The sequence below is a fragment of the Bubalus kerabau genome, chromosome 3, assembly GCF_029407905.1.
Source record: "Bubalus kerabau isolate K-KA32 ecotype Philippines breed swamp buffalo chromosome 3, PCC_UOA_SB_1v2, whole genome shotgun sequence".
NCBI classification, from domain to species: domain Eukaryota; kingdom Metazoa; phylum Chordata; class Mammalia; order Artiodactyla; family Bovidae; genus Bubalus; species Bubalus kerabau.
Window position 1 is genome coordinate 133,532,123 of NC_073626.1, and position 18,618 is coordinate 133,550,740.

General features: G+C 39.0%; 1 protein-coding gene across 1 annotated transcript in view; it reads right to left on the reverse strand.

Annotated features, from left to right (window-relative positions):
• STAT4 (signal transducer and activator of transcription 4) overlaps positions 1 to 18,618 on the reverse strand; it is a 105,149-nt gene that overhangs the window by 8,264 nt on the left and 78,267 nt on the right. Inside the window, exons 14-19 of the mRNA XM_055572955.1 lie at positions 17,595 to 17,639; positions 7,817 to 7,900; positions 6,068 to 6,166; positions 2,470 to 2,605; positions 667 to 716; positions 364 to 458 (exon numbers count right to left, since the gene is read on the reverse strand). Of these exons, the coding sequence (XP_055428930.1) occupies positions 364 to 458; positions 667 to 716; positions 2,470 to 2,605; positions 6,068 to 6,166; positions 7,817 to 7,900; positions 17,595 to 17,639 (509 nt within the window). The remainder of the gene's footprint in view (positions 1 to 363; positions 459 to 666; positions 717 to 2,469; positions 2,606 to 6,067; positions 6,167 to 7,816; positions 7,901 to 17,594; positions 17,640 to 18,618) is intronic.

Sequence of the window (18,618 nt, forward strand, 5' to 3'; positions counted from 1 at the left end):
ACAGACTCACAGACATAGAAAACAAACTTATGGTTCCAAAGGGGGAAGTGGGGTAAGGGGAAGGATAAATTAGGATTTATGTTGGGATTAACATATACACACTACTGTATATGAAAGAGATAACCAACAAAGACCTATTGTATAGCACATGGAACTATATACAATATTTTGTAATAACATATAAGGGAAAATAATCTAAAAAGGAATATATATGTACAACTGAATCACTGTGCTGTACACCTGAAACTAACATGACGTAAATCAACTACACTTCAATTTTTAAAAAACTGACAGTATAAAAATAAGAACTGAATGAATTCATAATGGAAAATATAATCTTCCATATTATTCCATGGAACTTACCCATCAATCCAAAGGGGAAGAATGTGTTTCTTAATTAGGTCTAAAATTGCTTCAAGCCAGGTCCAAAAGGTAAATGATTTACCAGGCAAGTGTTCCTATTGGAATAAACAAACATGTTAGGACAATAATTGTGCCAATAGTAATGTTGGTATGATAGTTCAAGTTGTGCTTTTTCCAGTGAAATATTTATTTTAAATGAGAAAACACTTTAGAGATTTTTCTTAAAATAATCTTATCAAGGAAACCCTAAGGAACATTAAAAAAAAAAAAATCTAAATGATGCTATCCTTTCCCCATTTGTACCTTGCAGAACTTGGCCCAGGTGAGATGACCATCATTGTAGCTAGACTGGACTAAAATGAAAGAAAAGAATGAGATTGAGATTTTTATTAAACAATTAGACTCTTCAACTTGGTGCTCAATTTGGATTGCACTCCCCCAAGCATTTCCTAAGCACCTGCTATGGGTTTGCAGTGTATTCAATGCTAGAAACAGTAAAAATAAGATGTCATGAAAATTTTTATCCAGGAAAGAATTCTTTTCGATGGAGGAGCTAAAGATAGCCTTAGGAAGTGGGTGGGTGTCTAGAACCAGGCCTCCATGAATGGATAGGATATAAATTGTCAAGGAAGAGGCCACTCCAGTAGCAAGAGTAATGTAGGTTTAGGCACAGTGGATATGAACAAGGCTTATATATGAGACCGTAGGAGCAGCCTAATGTTGGTAAATAAACATTATAAAATAAATCTGTGAAAGCCAGACTGCCAAGAGTCTTGAATATTATCATGAAAAGAATGAACTAGAGATCCATTTAGCAATAAGGAACCACCACTGACTGTTCCGGTCCAGGGCAATGAAAAAAGAATTTCTGTCTAAAATTTAAGGAATTTATAAGAATAATTTGATGAAGATCTGAAAAAATATGGCTGCTATTTATACTATATATTTAAAAGCTTTATTCACTCATTAACAAATATTTATTGAATGCCTACTATTGTGGTTTATGAATTAAATAAGGATCAAAAACTATTTATATTAAGTAAATTTTGTAATATTCCCAATTTATTTAAACATCAAGTGCTCAGATAGTAGATCCAAGGGCAACATGGCATCCCTTTTAAGTCAAGTTTAACCAAATCACACACGACTCACTACTGCTAATCAAATACATCTTTGGCTGTACTTTAACTAGAAATGTATACAAATTCAATTTTAACTCTTTTCTTGGTGCTAAATGTGTTCACCCAAGGTTTTTCAAAACATACATATCTTCTAAAATTATTTTAGAAAAAACTTACACTGTAGTCACTATATGGAGTACCAACGACTATTTTTCAAACTTTAGACATAGCAGTCAAAACTGAAATTTTCCTGCTATGAAGAATTAACTATGATCAGGCACTTCCCTGGTGGCTCAGATGGTAAAGAATCTGCCTGCAATGCAGGAGACCCAGGGTTCCATCCCTGGGTTGGGAAGATCTGCTGGAGAAGGAAATGGCTACCCACTCCAGTATTCTTGCCTGGAGAAATCCATAAATAGAGGATACAGTCCATGGGATCCCAAAGAGTCAGACATGACTCAGTAACTACCACTTTCACTTTGGGTAGTTTTTAAAATTTCAAATAAATTTCCTGACCCTGGGATCAGCTGTTTTCCAGTTGGTTAATAACCACTGTAATATTAATATGAAAGATCAAAGCAGCATTAAGGCTTCACAGTACATTCAGTGGAAATGGCATAAGAATATCCTAGAGACTGGAGTGCCAAGTAGAAAGAAAGGTACTTTGGAACCGAACAGTTCTGGCCTGCATCTTGTCCTTGCTACATACTAGCTGTGGCAAGTCATTTAACCTCTGAACTTAGCTATCCTCATGTATAGAATGGATAGAATAAAAAAATAGAATAATTAGGTATCCTCAATATTCTGCCTTAAGGAATTTCTGTGAGAAGGAAAATGTAGCATTTAGCCCTATATCCAGCAATATAGTAGGCACTCAATAAATTGTGGTGAGCATTATTATTATTAATAGTAATATCACCCTCATTCTTTAAAACTCTTGATTACCAGAAACAGGGGCAAGTCCTCCATATATGCCAGCTCTTACCTGTTAGCTTCTCGGCCAGCATGTTGAGCTGATCTGAGTTCAGGCCACGACCAACGTATGATGAAAACTGCCAGCTCATCACTTCCAGGAGTTGACTCAAAGTGGCAGATGGAGGATTATTAAAGAAAACCAAGTTCTGAAACAGTTGTATTGATGATTGTATGTATTAATCACACTGAATACATTGCAGCTCAATATATAGGATTCCTGATTAAACTCTTCAGGTTAACCTAAGTTAACAATACAGGTCTATTGTCTCATCTCTGTTGTGCTTTTAAATTAAGACTGATTTTGTCTTTTCCTAAAGAGTTCCTGGTTCTTTGAGTCTAATGTAATATATGGTTCTATCTTATCCCTAAAGGAATCATTGGGCAGCTCTTTAACTTTCCCTGGACTATAGACTATCAATCAACTCATACAAGTACTTAACACTGTCCAACAAATCATTAAACAGATACTCTCTTCTGAAATAATATTAATCTTTTAAAAAATATTTATTTTTGGCTGTGCTGGGTCTTCATTGCAGCACGTGAGCTCTTAGTTGCTGCAAGTAGGCTTTCTCTATTTGTGGTGAACGGGGGCTACTCTCTAGTCGTGGCACACAGGCTTCAGTAGTTGTGGTGCACAGGCTCAGCTGCCTCAAAGCATATGGGATCTTAGTTCCCAGACCAGGGATCAATCCTATGTCCCCTGCATTGGCAGGTGGATTCTTAACCATTGGACCACTGGACCAGGGAGGTCCCCTGAAATAATGTTAATCTTAAACAAAACCTGTATCATGATATTTAATTGGTTTATCATGGGTTAGTACAAGTTATACCTTGACCAGACAAAGCATCCCAAAGTACAAAAATAGTTAAGTCCCAGGCTAAGGAAGGGAATCCTATAATATGAACTCATAATTAACTTGGGACTCCTGTTTTAGGATGGTCTTTTCTAATATTGTTCTAGACAAGAGGATCTTTTGTATGATCAACTGCAAAAGATCAACTCTTTATAACAGCAACTGGGTCAACAATGGCAGAACAGAAGACTTCACCTCAGATTACTGGAAAGGAGAAGGTGAGAAAGCCAAGAAAGATATTTTAAGGAAGAAGGTGGGTGAGGAATTAAGAAATCCTTTGCAATATGGGGAGAAGGTCTTTGGCAAACATGACCAAGCTGGGCAGCAAGAAAAGGAACCAATTCAAGAGACTTCAGAAGGTGGGAATAAACGAAGACATGGCATTCTGTAAGGAGAGAGAGGAGAGGGAAGAGTAGAGAGAAAGAATTTCCTTGAACATGAAGATCGTATCTGGACAGATGACCAAAATGCATAGAACATAATTAAGATCTAGGAGCTTAGGTTTTGAACCGGAATAGTTCAGAGAAGCCAGAGTTAGCTGTTATGCTGAACTCTGTAAGCTGGCTGTACATTTACGTGTTAGGAGCTGTATATGAAATACATCTCCAGGTTCCTCATCTAAAACTAGAGCAGAATCTGAGATGCTAAAGCAGACATCTTTGGTGGCTTTCTCCTAGAAGAAGGATGCTGAAGAAAGCTAAGGGCGGTGGCACTGCACTCTGAGGCTAGTCCATCTTCTTCCTATATCCTGGAATTGGATGAAACATTCTAAACGTGTAGTTTCTAATGGAGAATGACATTAAATCTCAGAAGTGTTGACTGTTATTGACTTTACAGACCAGGTAACTTTTCGGAAATATTCTAGAAATAACTTTGGGTGAAATATCAATAACCTCAGATATGCAGATGACACCACCCTTATGGCAGAAAGCAAAGAAGAACTAAAGCACCTCTTGATGAAAGTGAAAGAGGAGAGTGAAAAAATTGGCTTAAAACTCAACATTCAGAAAACGATTTAAAATCATGGCATCTGGTCCCATCACTTCATGGCAAATAGATGGGGAAACAATGGAAACAGTGTCAGACTTTATTTTTTGGGGCTCCAAAATCACTGCAAATGAAAAGACACTTGCTCCTTGGAAGAAAAGCTATGACCAACCTAGACAACATATTAAAAAGCAGAGACATTACTTTGCCAACAAAGATCCATCTAGTCAAAGCTAAGGTTTTTCCAGTAGTCGTGAAAAGATGTGAGAGTTCAACCATAAAGAAAGCTGAGCACCAAAGAATCGATACTTTTGAACTATAATGTTGGAGAAGACTCTTGAGAATCTTTTGGACTGCAAGGAGATCCAACCAGTCCATCCTAAAGGAAATCAGTCCTGAATATTCATTAGAAGGACTGATGCTGAAGCTGAAACTCCAATACTTTGGCCACCTGATGCGAAGAACTGACTCACTGGAAAAGATCCTGATGCTGGGAAAGATTGAAGGCAGGAGGAGAAGGGGACGACAGAGGATGAGATAGTTGAAAGGCATCACCAACTCAATGGACATGCATTAGTTTGAGTAAGCTCCGGGAGTTGGTGATAGACAGGGAAGCCTGGCGTACTGCGGTCCACAGGGTTGGGAAGAGTCAGACATGACTGAGTGACTGAACTGAACTTTTCTAGTGAGTTCTGTTCTTCTCACTGCAGGCAGAGAGGAAGCAAGGCACAGGACACTCTGCACCTTCCTCTCTGCAGTTAATCTGATTCAGATGCAGGGCACCAGAGGATGAGAAGTTACAAGGCTGAGGCATTTTCTATGCTGTGTTTTTTTTTAAGCACATTAGACAAAAGGGAGGGAATGCTTGGAGCTGACTCATTATGACTATTCCTACTTCTGGGATATAAGGTAGAAAAATTCTTCCCTTTGGAAGGCACATTTGCTTTGCATCAAGAAGAAATAGTTATTTACATCTGATCTATTTTTGCTAGACCTTGGTGGTTTCCAGAACAACACACTGGGGTTTTGTTAAGAGAGAATGGAGGGAAATCCTGACTCATCTTTTTTGCCACACCCTTCCTTGATGGTCTTAATAGAAGCTCCTTTAAGAAGTGCTTCTACTCTCTACTTCCTTTGAAACTTGAGACCAATTTTTCATCCATATCTTAAATAACCACCAGATGGCATTAGAAGCCAATTTGAGCCTAGAATGGATTTAAATCTATAATCAACTTGAAAATCTGTAGTGTTGTTAGATGAGATTGGTGAAAATGCTAGTCAATTTCAATTCAAATTCAAATTCAAATAAGTATTTGAAACCAATTCTCGACCTTTGTGGAAGAGCCAATGTGGAGAGGGTGTGGCCAGAAGTAGTTGAGGAGGTAAACATAGCAGTCAGACCTCAAATTTTGGAGAAGGGATTCTCCAGAGTCCAGTAAACAGAGCAACTGGATGGCCCTAGAACCCTCTGTGATGCACAGAGTTGGGAACTGACCAGACCTCAGAAATAAAGAACATCTGTCTGTCACTTCGGCTAGCCAGAACTCTCTCATGGTCCAAGTACATCAGAACATGTTATTTTAAATATGACACAAGGGAGGAATCATACAAATGAATATATGGGAGTTTTGAAATAAACAACCCACAAAGATATGTCAAAATTTATACACACAGATATACACATACCTTTTGGGGCACATGGGTTTTGTCGACCATAAAACAAACCAAATGCAATTAAAGGGGGAGAAACAAGAATAGGGTCTCTACCTGGGAATCGTTGGTTGACACATTGTACCAAATGATGGATGCCCAAGCATTAGGTAACTGACTGACGTTGGAAATCATCACCACAGGTAATGAGCAGGTCTGTTTTTTTTTTTAAAAAAAGGCACAGTTATTATAGGTAGTAGCATCTTACATTGATTTTATACTTGGATCTTTCCCCTAAAGGGCCATCTCAAGTCAACCCCACTCCTCCAATCCTGGTGTCTACACTGCTTTGGTACTAAAATGATTCATGAAGGCACTGGAACCATCTGAGCATACATGAGTCAAAGTACAGGGAGGAAAGAAGCAATAAAAATAGGGATCCTTTCAGAGTGCTTGGTCAGTCGGTTCCAATATCTTCCCTGATATTATGTAGATATTTTTACTTTCTTGTATCATGTTCTGCCTAAAATGTAACTAACTAGAGCTTGTATTGACTTAGCAACTTTCTTCTTAATAAGTTACATCAAATAATCTAATTTAAAATTTATCTCTGGAATGCATTAATATGTTCAAATTATGATCTAACATCTCATTAATGTCAGTATCAGATATGGGGGTTTTAACTGTAGAAGAGGGAGAGGTAAGTGACTTTGGAATACAAAACATTATGGGAGATAGAGCTGCTGCCTCTACTGTCATAGCACTCAACTTAGTACTGTTGGTGCTGTTTTCAACCTTAGGGAACAAACAGGCTTCACAGACTCATCTGGGAAACTAATCAACTTACATTAGTCCCTTCGCATTAACAGAAGTTATATTGCTTGTAGACAGTGAAATGCCCACTTGAGGAACTTAACAGTTCATGGAAGCAGACATTTAGGGAAAAGGGATGAAGGAATCTCTGGAAAATTTTATAAATATGTTCACATTCATTAAGATAAAAGAGTGAAGGCAGAATGCTAAAATAATATATTCTACCAATAGGACCATATTCAGGTGTATGAAATTGTGTTTATTCATTCATGCACTCATTCATTCATTTATTCAACAAATGTTGAGCATCTGTTATATGTCAGGCTCTGTGCTGGGCACTGGTAATGGAAGGATAAAGGTGTGATATCCTGCCTTCAGGGAGCTCATTGTTAATTATGTTCAATTTAATTCCCCATTTCTTGATTCCTTCTTTGAGTTCAATCGTGACTGTTGTCAGAGGATCAAAACAATGTGCTATTAATGTTCCTATCATTGGTCTTTGCTCATCACACTATAAATACCTTTCTTCTGAGGCAATTTTATGTACAAATTGAAATTTTGAAATCATACATGACATGGTTCAAGTATATTTATTTCTTTTTAAGCTTTCCACTGAGTATCCGTGACTCTGGGAATCCCAGAAAACAAACAAATATACAGTCTCAGCAACAAATTATTCAATATGTATTGAATTATAATGACTGAGATTTTATCATTTATATATATATATATAATTTAAAAATTATTTTTTACCCATACCACATAGCTTGTGAGATCTTAGCTCTTTGACCAGGAAACAAACCTGGGCCCTTGGCAATGAGAGTGTGGAGTCCTAACCACTGGACAACCAAGGAATTCCCTTATCATTTATATTTAATCAGAATAATATATGCTGACTAATGAGTGAATATTTGACATATTGATTTCCTAAATTACAACAAAAATAATGAATAAGGAATGTACTAAAACCTAGAAAATATTGAGTTTTCATCTTCAAATACCAATTCCTGAAAATGTTATTAGTAAATACTAAACATTCCTTGAAACACCTACCTCCAAATCTATGGTCAGTCCATAGAGGCAGATCTGTGTCTCAAATGTTATGGAATGAAGCTCCTCAGTCACCATGTGACAGCCCTAAGGGGGAAAGAAATAAAGTGTTATCTTACAAATGCATATGCATGTGTGCTAAGTCGCTTCAGTCGTGACTCTCTGCCACTCTATGGACTGTAGCCCACCAGGCTCCTCTGTCCATAGGATTCTCCAGGCAAGAATACTGGAGTGGGTCACCATGCCCTCCTCCAGGGTATCTTCCCAATGCAGGGATTGAACCTGTGTCTCTTATGTCTCCTGCATTGACAGGTAGGTTCTTTACCACTAGGGCCAACTGGGAAGCCTTCTACAAATGTGTATAGTTGTTACCTATTATTAGACGTGCTTTTATAAAAACTAACAAATTCTTAAAGTATAAAGTATAAAATACCCTCAAACATCTGTTATGGAACATTCCTTATTTTAAAAAGTTAAAGGATATACAGAGTTTGAGAACTCTTCCTTTCCACAAACAGAATGATATTGTCTCCAAAACAATGAATTTTCTAGCGTCAACAATTCTAGCATATTTTCATGAGTTGAAATCCAGATAAGTTGCTCTTTATTTTTACTTTTGGAAATTTGTCCTTTTGACTTATCAGCTATTAACAAAAGAAAGCCAGATGTGTGTAGCTATAACAAAAACAAGTCAGTATCATAATGGATTTTTTAAAAGCAATATCAAACACGGTTAAACATGGTTAAGTGGGAAAAATATGTACTTTCCTCAGCTTCTTCCAGAAACTTCAATAAAAGTAACAACTGGGGTTTTGTTTACTTTCCAATAAAATAAAACTGCAACCTAGGTCTGGGAGTGAAATCTAGGGGAGTGTGGAGCAAGGGTGGCAGTTAGGGGCTGTGTGTTTCAGAACCAGGGGTGGAAGCATTGAGCCCCCAGAAGCTGGAGAGTGAGGGCTGAACAGGACAGGTAGTTACTAGCCTCAGCCTAGGCAATGAGGTTCCCAACTTCCCTGACCCTGGTGGGGTTTTGGTTAGTTAATACATCCAGTGCTTACATTACTATGATTATATAAAAAATGTTAACAGCTGAACCATATAACAGTATGATTGCATTTCCATTCTTATATTATTTTTAGTTTTCCCTGGACTTATTAGTTGCCTCAGACTTTTTACTTAATCAATTTGTTTTATCTACCTGTTACTATTGTAACCCCAAACACTGAATATATTAAATAAACTAAATGCTATACAATAATATTGTAAAAATGGGTGAACTTCATATGTATGAAGAGCTGGTATTTAAGAGCCATAGCTTAATTTAAAATAGATAACCATCAAGGACCTACTGTACACAACAGGGAACTCTGCTCAATATTACATAACAACCTAAACAGGAAAAGAATTTGAAAAAGAATAGATATATGTATATGTATAACTGAATCATTTTGCTGTACATCTGAAACTAACGCAACACTCAGGGATTGAATCCAGGTCCCCTCTATTGCAGGCAGATGCTTCTACCATCTGAGCCATCAGGGAAGCCCTTAATCAATTATACTGCAGTGTAGAATAAAAAGTTTTTAAAAAAGAGAGCCACAGCTTAATCTTTTTCTAGGAATAATTCAGAAGTATATAAACAAAAATATCAAGAAATATCAGTATGTTCTTAACATAATATTTAGAGCTCAAAAAGTGATCACCTCTGAGGAGTGGGTTTGGAGTGGGAAGGAGTGGAACAGAAATTGCTGTTTTTCCCAGGATGAAATCTGACAGAAACTTGCTGTATGCCCAGAACCAGCGGTACTGCCATCATCTAAGAGCTTGTTAGAAAAATAGCCTCTCTGGCCTCTTTCCAGGCCTACTGAACCAGATTCTGCATTTTAACAAGAACCCCAGGTGGAATTTATGAGGCAATTATTCTCAATGTGATGTATCCACATTGTGTTTAGTCTCAAAAGGGATGTAGAAAAATTGGAGATGATATAGAAAGCTTAAACGATTTAAAAAATAAGTCCTGTGGGAACATATGAGCAGAAGTGGAATTATCTAGATTAGAAAAGTCAGGGTGGGGTTGTGGGTGGCTGAGTCAGCTCTGAAAGGGAGCTCTTGCTACTGAATATAGTTAATAACAAGCTGGAGTCCTTTTGTGTTAAATTAAAAAAAAAAAGTTCTAATATGATGATATGAATGACAACTACATGAGGAAGATTTTATTGATAATGCTGTTGCTGCTGCTGCTAAGTCACTTCAGTTGTGTGCAATCCCATAGACAGCAGCCCACCAGGCTCCCCTGTCCCTGGGATTCTCCAGGCAAGGACACTGGAGTGGGTTGCCATTTCCTTCTCCAATGCAAGAAAGTGAAAAGTGAAAGTGAAGTCGCTCAGTCGTGTCTGACTCTTAGCGACCCCATGGACTGCAGCCTACCAGGAGGAATGTTAAAATAGAATTTGTTACTGAGAAGGAAATAGAAAATTAAAAACTCCTCTTTCCCTTGGGCCAGAGCATTGTGGTACCTTCCAGTGCCTGGAGGTGGTTAGATTGACTCAGTGAGACTGCTTCTTACGGATTAGTAGAAAGTTATGTTATTGAAAATTCTTTTGACAATTCTCTTAGACCACCCCTAAAATTATTCCCAACACACCAAACAACCAGCCCCCTCCCCCAATTTACTTATTATGTAGAACTAAATTGTTCTTCCTTTGATTGACCATGAGATGAAATGGTCATGTTTAGGCACCAAGTTGAAGAAAAACCACATTTTTTTTTTTTTAAACAACAGAAAATCTCACTGCCCTCTGGGAGGAGGTATTTACACTAGGCAAAGTGAGACAACAGAAGAATCCACAAGCCCATGTTCACTAACGGGTGCCACTCACATTCTCACTGAGTTCAGTGGCGGAAAGGATACAAGCCTGTGTTTGTAGATTTGAACAGAACATTTGAGAGGCCTGAGGCAAGCGCACAGAGGGAGACCACATACCATATGTCTAAATATTTAGCCTTTATAAATCAAGTTAACAAACATTAAAATATGGGCTAGCCTCCTGCCTCAACAGCTAAGCTTTCACATGACCTCACTGGCCAGGTTTTAACTCCTCAAAGTCCTGCTGAAATACGCTGTCCTGGGGAGAGCATGACCTGGGACCACTTCCCATCCTTCTTTCTTCTACCTCAGTGAGGGGCTGACCTGACGAGTGTGGCCCTGAGGCCTCTCCTCATGCCTGGAAATGTTTGCACTGATGGTTTCATCAGTGCTTGAGAGAGCAGACCTGGGGAAAAGGCCTGAACAGCCCTGAAAGTGGGCTTGAGGTCTTCTGGGCTGGGAATCCTGAAGCCCTGGGCTCTGGTGAGCACATGGCCTTGACTACCCAGACATCTCTCTCTGTAGGGAGGGCTACAATGGGAGGACTGCCAAAGGGAGCCTTTGGATTTCTTATCCCTCCTTCATTCTAGTCTCTGTAGTTTAATTTGTTTAATTAAATGTGTGTGTATGTGTGTGTATAATAACAATTCATCATCAATATAATTCCCTCACACATTTGGGTTATGGCACTTGTGTGCTCACTGGTCCAAAGGGCAAGAGTCCCTCAAAGTGTGAGAAATCAGGGCTCTACAGAGCAGTGACACACAGGGTTGTCCATTAACTTTGGAAGAAGACGCTGTACTTTAAATATTACTTTGTTGAACTGTAATGTGGATGGTGAGAGGTTTACATACAGATTCAAACTAATTTCCAGTGTTTGCTTTAAACTTCTGATGCAACCGTGAGGTACATTTAGAATGAAATCCAACAAAGAAGCTGACATCAGCTTCAACATGTGTATCAACAATATACAGGACTGGAGGAGAGCAGCTCTGACAGAAGATAGTGTCATTAACTTTCCAAGCTTGCACGGCCACCAGTCATAGTCTTTATTATTTTATCAGTGCAGTCCAAGCTAGAGACACTATTCAATCTCACATTCCCAGGGTCCATTCCTTACAGACTGTGAAAATATCATAGACAAGATGGACCATTAATGTTTGTATTAAAAGCTATTTCAACCATCTGAGATGATAATAGATTTAAAATATCCATATTTACGATATTTATATTAATGACATTGATGATATAACTGGATTGAATGTATTGCACTTTTAAAGAAAAGCACCCACTGGATAATCTGCTAAGAAACTGAAAAACTGGCTAAACAACCTGACCAGGGCTCCACCTAGGAAAATATATGGAACCTAACGAAAGGCAGGTATAGATGTCACAATATTCTTTTTGTTACCTCTGTGCATGCATGCTAAGTTACTTCAGTCACGTCCAACTCTTTGCGACCCTATGGACTGTAGCCAGCCAAGCTCCTCTGTCCATAGGATTCTCCAGGCAAGAATACTGGAGTGAGTTGCCATGGCCTTTTCCAGGGGATCTTCCTGACTCAGGGATTGAACCCATGTCTCTTATGTCTCCTGCATTGGCAGGCAGGTTCTTTACCACTGCACCACCTGGGAAGTCCCCAATAGAGTAGGACATTGTTGTTTATATTGCTCATCTCTTAACAAGCCATAATCTATGATAATGTTGCTCATGGAAAACTATGTGGAATAGAAAACAACTGCAATAATCCATTCGCTTAATGAGTATTTGCTGAGTCCCTATCATGTGTTAGGCCCTGGCCTAGATCCAGGGAAACAATAATAAGAGGGGAAACAATGGTACAGTCATATGAGAGAGAGACCTTAATCACAGAATCATAGGAAATAAATGTAAAGCAACAACTAATTCTCAATCCATAAAATAAAGGGACTATACTGAAGATATTGCCAAAAAAACCTATGTTTCTAGTGTTATTTGTGCACCAATCTTTGTCTTTAAAAAGCATTGCAACTACTTAAATTAGTTCAGAAGGCAATCAACTTCCTGTGAAAATGCTTGAGCCAGTTGGAGTGTGAGTGGTGGATCTGTGTTTGAGAACACTGAACCTTGAAAGAACATCTGTTTGGCTATTTTGTTAAATGAAACTCAAGTCAGCCAGGCTTTACTAATAGCTTCTTTGTGCTTCATGACTTTCCACCACATAAACAAAATTACCTAACACCTCAGTCTGTGGCTAAAACTGTCATTTATCAGTTAAAGCCTACTGACAGAACAAACTCAAGAGACTGCAATTTCAGCCTCCCTGTTCAAACAGTTTCTGCCATTTCAACAATCACTCTCAAGCCAGATCTTAGGACCTCCAGGAAAGCCTGCTTCCTTGGAGTGTTTATTTTATAGAGATAGACTGAAGTTTTCACCAAGTTTGGCAACTTGCTAGATGATGGAATCTTATCTTCAGCATGATTATTCCAAGGAAAGAACAAAGGTGGGAGAAAGAAGCAGTAATTGCAAACCTTGAATTTGTGACAGCATGTCAACAGATTCCTCATTCCAAAGCAAATCCTTTAAATTAAATGCATTTTGAAAAATGACCCGATTCTCTGCTGCACTTCTGAAGATTATAGAATCTTTGTCAAAGGAGCTTCAGAGATTGTGCAGTCTAATGGTTCTAAAATCTTTTTTTAACCCTGGAACATGTTCTTAGAAGTAAATTTCCTACCTGGGCCCCTATCTGTAAAATACTTAAAATAGGACTGATTGATTGAAATAGGGGTGGGAAGTCCAGAGCTCCACAGTTCACCAAACCAAAACCAAAGAGGGGACTCCACTGGTCTTCCTAGCCATCTAGGGACAGCATGTGTCTAGTGCAACTTCCTTCTTTCACCCTGTGCTCCTGCCAGGACCCCCTGCACCTCCCAACAGGTCACTTCTTCCCAGATGATCTCAGAGTCAGATGCCAGAGGGCGCTGAAGTTCTAAAGAGGTTTGGATTGGCAGTCTTGAGGAAACTGTCATGGTATGTTCTCAATCATTTAATGAGTATTCAATCTAACCTCTCTAAAGTAGGAGAAGAGGACCAGGTTGGGGAAGTTGTAAGGCAGCAGGCATTGGGAGTAGACATGCAAGCCTATAAAAGGGGTGTATATACATAGTGGTCTGAGGTTTCATGGACCTGGAGCCAGAAGAGGAACATGCTCAGTGGCCCTTAAAGGGAATGTTTCCAGCAGAGCACCTGGCAGAGAAGGGATGTTAGGGATTCATAGTTTATCCTAAGCCAGGAACCACCTTTAGAGTCATTTCCGCACCTGTTACAGAGGGGGCAGCCTGGTGGCTGATCAAGAAGCCCATGGCAGACAGCTGCACAGTGCATTGCAGTTGACTCTCACACGCTTCATCCTGTTTGGTCCTCACAACAACCCTATGAAGTGCAGGTGAACATGAAACCATTTTATAGTTAAGGAAATTGGGAGTCAGTGAGGTAAAGTGGCTGGTGCAAGGTCAGCTGCCTGTAAGAGGCAGGGCCATCAGCAGTGCTGGTTCCACTACTGTACCAAAGTGCACAGGAGATACAGGAGCAGCGAGAGTTTTCTTGGAAAGCATGATTTTTAAATTCTTCTAAACTTTGTAAGGATTCTGGTGTGAGGTAGCTACATGATTTCTGAGCAGGTGGGTAAAGTGAGGAAAACAGTAGCTTAAACAGAGGAAAGAATGAGATGCTCCCCACAAACCTGCAGAGATCTTATAGGAATCCCAGCAAATTGGGGGTGTGTGTGTGTGTGTGTGTGTGATGAGATAAAGGGGTCAAAGTAGAGTGACAACCATCATGGCCTCTGTGTGTGTGTGTGTGTGTGTGTGTGTGTGTGTGTGTGTGTGATGAGATAAAGAGGTCAAATCAGAGTGACATCATAGTCTGTGTGTGTGTGTGTGTGTGTGTGTGTGTGTGTGTGTGTGTGAATAAAGAGATCAAAGCAGAGTGACAACCATCATGGCCTCTATATATGTGTGTGTGTGATAAGAGGTCAAAGTGGAGTGTCAACCATCATGGCCTCTGTGCATGTGTGTAGGTGTGTGTGTGGGGGTGGGTGGGTGTGTGTGGGCGGGTGGGTAGGTGTGATGAGCTAAAGAGGTCAAAGCGAATGTCAACCATCACAGCCTCTCCCAGGGAAGGTGTGCCCCACCAGAGGCAGGGTGGCACAGTGGCCAAAAGCATGGACCCAGGAGCCAGATTGCTGAGGTTTGAATCTAAGCCCGAGTGCTCAGTGCCTCAGTTTCCCTGGCCAAAATAAGTATGACACTAATGGTCTCTACTTCCTGGCACAGTTGAGAGAGTTACATCAGTCAATGCCAGCAAAGCTATTAGACAGTGCGATACAGAGTAAATGCCACACAAGGATTTGTAAAATTAGTCCTTATCAGGCTATGAACTCCTGCTGCAGGTACATAGATAAGCGATAAGCAACAGCTACTGTTTGAAATTTGAAAATGAGGTTATAACATCCTGGCTTCCTGTTCTCCCTAAATTTTGGTTACTGCAATTCCTGGCCCCATGACTTTGTGAATCCCACTTAATCACCAGATCCTCCCCCACTCTTTCCTGACTTTCCTTTTGTCACCCCTAAGTTTGGCCAAGCTCCTGATTCCCATCTCATCTTTCTGAATCCACTGCATATATTGTGTGACTTTTCAGTGGTTCCTATAGCACATAAAACAGCATTCAAGTCTATGGTTTGTTTTGAATGTACCGAGGAGTCATATTAAAATTCTGTCAACAGGGGGAGCTCAAAGAACAGCTTAAAATAAAATTATCCAGTTCCGGCAAACTTGGGGGGGGAAAAAATCATTCTGCTATAACTGCATGATTTTGTTATTAATCAGAAAATGAGAGGAAATAAATTCAAAATGAGATAAATAGGCAGTGTTAATGAGACATTGTTTTTCTATAGTGGAAGCTGATTTACTTAGATCTCTGTCTCTAGAGAAATTCAAGTAGATTCTGATTTTACATTCACAAAGATGACAAAGTACTGAAGAATTCAACTATTTAATTTATTCCCACTTGATTTGTTTTCCTTAAGAAGAGTTTAGAAGCATTGTGCTTAGTCTATTCAGACTTAGGAAATGCTATTCAGAGAGGTCACTGCATGAAATGCTGTTTGCAACTGGTGAAAATTCCAAGGAGATTTGCGAAACAGACTTTTATTTATAATATGCTAATGTTTTAATTAGGAAGTTTGGAAAACCTTTATGGATTTCTATAAGGTGGGAAGAATAACCCCTATTTGTTTGGTTTACTAGAATATTCTTAAACTCAAAAGCTTTGTTCCTATTGTATCTGGGCTGAGAAACCTGTTTGACAGTCTGCTGTAAGCCAAGGTTGTACCTTGGGAAGAAAGCTTAGCTCATCCTTGGTGGAGCAGTGATATCTGGCAAAAGAACTTTAAGACATGGGTAAGATAATGAAGAATTCTTGGAAGGGAAAAATGTAGAGCATGAAAACTGTTGCGATGGATCTTTGTGGTTTTGTGGGGTGGGCTAGATTGACTAATTGAATGCTGGATTTATAAAGTGTATTTTCTTCCAAATAATTTGAAGAAATTTCTCATAGAGCTGTAACACTAAAGCCAGGAGATTTAATCCATACCAATCACACCACAATAAGCCTCGTTGCTTTCTAACTGCATCATGTAAGTGGTCTTACACATGCAGTTTCTCTGCACATGGAGCATTGGGCATTATGACTCCTATCTCTTAGAGGAAAAAAAATGCAATATTTCTCTATTAGATCATTTGCCAAGGGTCATATTTTCAGTTACTGTAACTGAAACTGTAAACATATTTACAGTTTCAGTAACTGTAAACATATTTACAGTTACTGGACTCAAGCCCAGGCTTTCTAATTCCAAATACGTAGGGCATAGAGAAATGCCCTAGTATCTGCCAAGTCACTTCAGTGGTGTCCGACTCTATGCTACCCCATAGACAGCAGCCTACCGGGCTCCCCCGTTCCGGGGATTCTCCAGGCAAGAACACTGGAGTGGGTTGCCATTTCCTTCTCCAATGCATGAATGTGAAAAATGAAAGTGAAGTCGCTCATGCCCCACTCTTAGCGACCACATGGACTGCAGCCTACCAGGCTCCTCTGTCCATGGGATTTTCCAGGCAAGAGTACTGGAGTGGGTTGCCATTGCCCTAGTATCTAGGTCAACTAAATAGATGATTCCCAAAGCCACTTCCAATTCAGGATTTGGCAACTCTATTATTTACTGATAAACTCGAACACCTGGGCTGCATCAGTTTGTTCTTTTAATCGATTCATCCACTGAAGTGCCAACCTTAGATATACGAGTAAAGTAATTGATACCATCAAGTAATAGAACTGTTTTTCACTTGTGATTTTCACATACTGGGTCATGATGTTCAAAGACTTACCTCTTACCTGTGGAAAATGAGTGACATTATGATATTCTAAAATAATGAACTGACTAAAGAAATTACAGCAATACAATGCAACCACTTTAAATCATGTCCTCCAAGAGTAAGTTTATGGAAAACTGTTCACTTCACATTGCTATGTGATGAAAAGCAGGTTATGAAAAATTGTGTGTATATATACATTTAAAGTAATGTATACATATAAAGTCTACAATGATGTGAACCAGAACATTAATAGTTGTTTTCTTAGGAGGATGTTATATGCAATTTCTATGCTCTTTTTTTTTAAAACAAAATTTCTTATACAGTTGGCAATTATCAAGTTTTACATTTGTAATTAGAGAAACATGAATTTGATTTTATATAAAAATATAAAGGGCAGTTTAAGAGCTTTTGCCTTTTCATACTGTTCATGAGCTTTGTAAAAATAAGACATTATAAGATTATTTCCTAGAAAAATTCCTTCGGAGAAAACATTTCCTACCTCATTTCCTTTGTTTCCAGCACTAGACTTCATTTCCTTTGGCTGCTGTGGAAGAGGAAACAACAGTGTTTGGATGGAGAAGCATTATCTGCTAAATACCAAGTTGGTTGTACCTATTATAGCAGTTTTCTCAGTCAGAATTTTGACTTCTAGAACAGTAAGCCAGATGTCTTCTAACACACTGAAACCTAACATAGCTGCCCAGATTCAACAGAAAGAGTTTTCTGTTTCATCTCATGGGATGCCACTTCAGGAAGTTTCATTGAGATAAGGGAGCAAGCCGGTATAAGACTGTTTTTCAGCCACATTTTGAAAGAGGAAATATTGCGATGTTTTAGAATATATTCAGCACTCCTCTGTACCTGGAAAGTATCATCTGAGCTAAGCCATGATGATTCTCAATGCCTATGAAATCACGTCTAACACACAGGCCTGGGGAAATAGACACAGGCCAGTATGCACATGGCGTGGTAAGCTACTAAATGCCATGAGAGGAGAAGACACAAAATGTTCATTACATAGACTAGTCAGTGGGAAAATAGGATGGAAAAATAATTAATGTGTACAATCTGATCCACTTAAAAAAAGAATATATACGTATATATATTATATAGTGAAAGTGTTAGTTGCTCAGTCGTGTCCGATTCTTTGTGACTCCATGGACTGTGGCCCGCCAGGCTCTTCTGTCCTTGGAATTCTCCAGGCAAGAATACTGGAGTGGGTAGCCATTCCTTTCTCCAGAGGATCTTCCCGACCCAGGGATCAAACCCAGGTCTCCTGCACTGCAGGCAGATTCTTTACTGTCTGAGCCACCAGGGGAGCTCTCTATATATGTATACACACACATATACATATATATATATATGAATGAAAATGTAAAAATAAGGATGTCAATAGTGTTATGTCAAGGTGTTGGGATCATATAGGTGGTTTTTAATTTTTAAAATTTTGCTTTGCTGATTTTCCATATTTACTTTGGTATTAAAAAGTGATGAAAGGTATTATATACTACTACTACTACTAA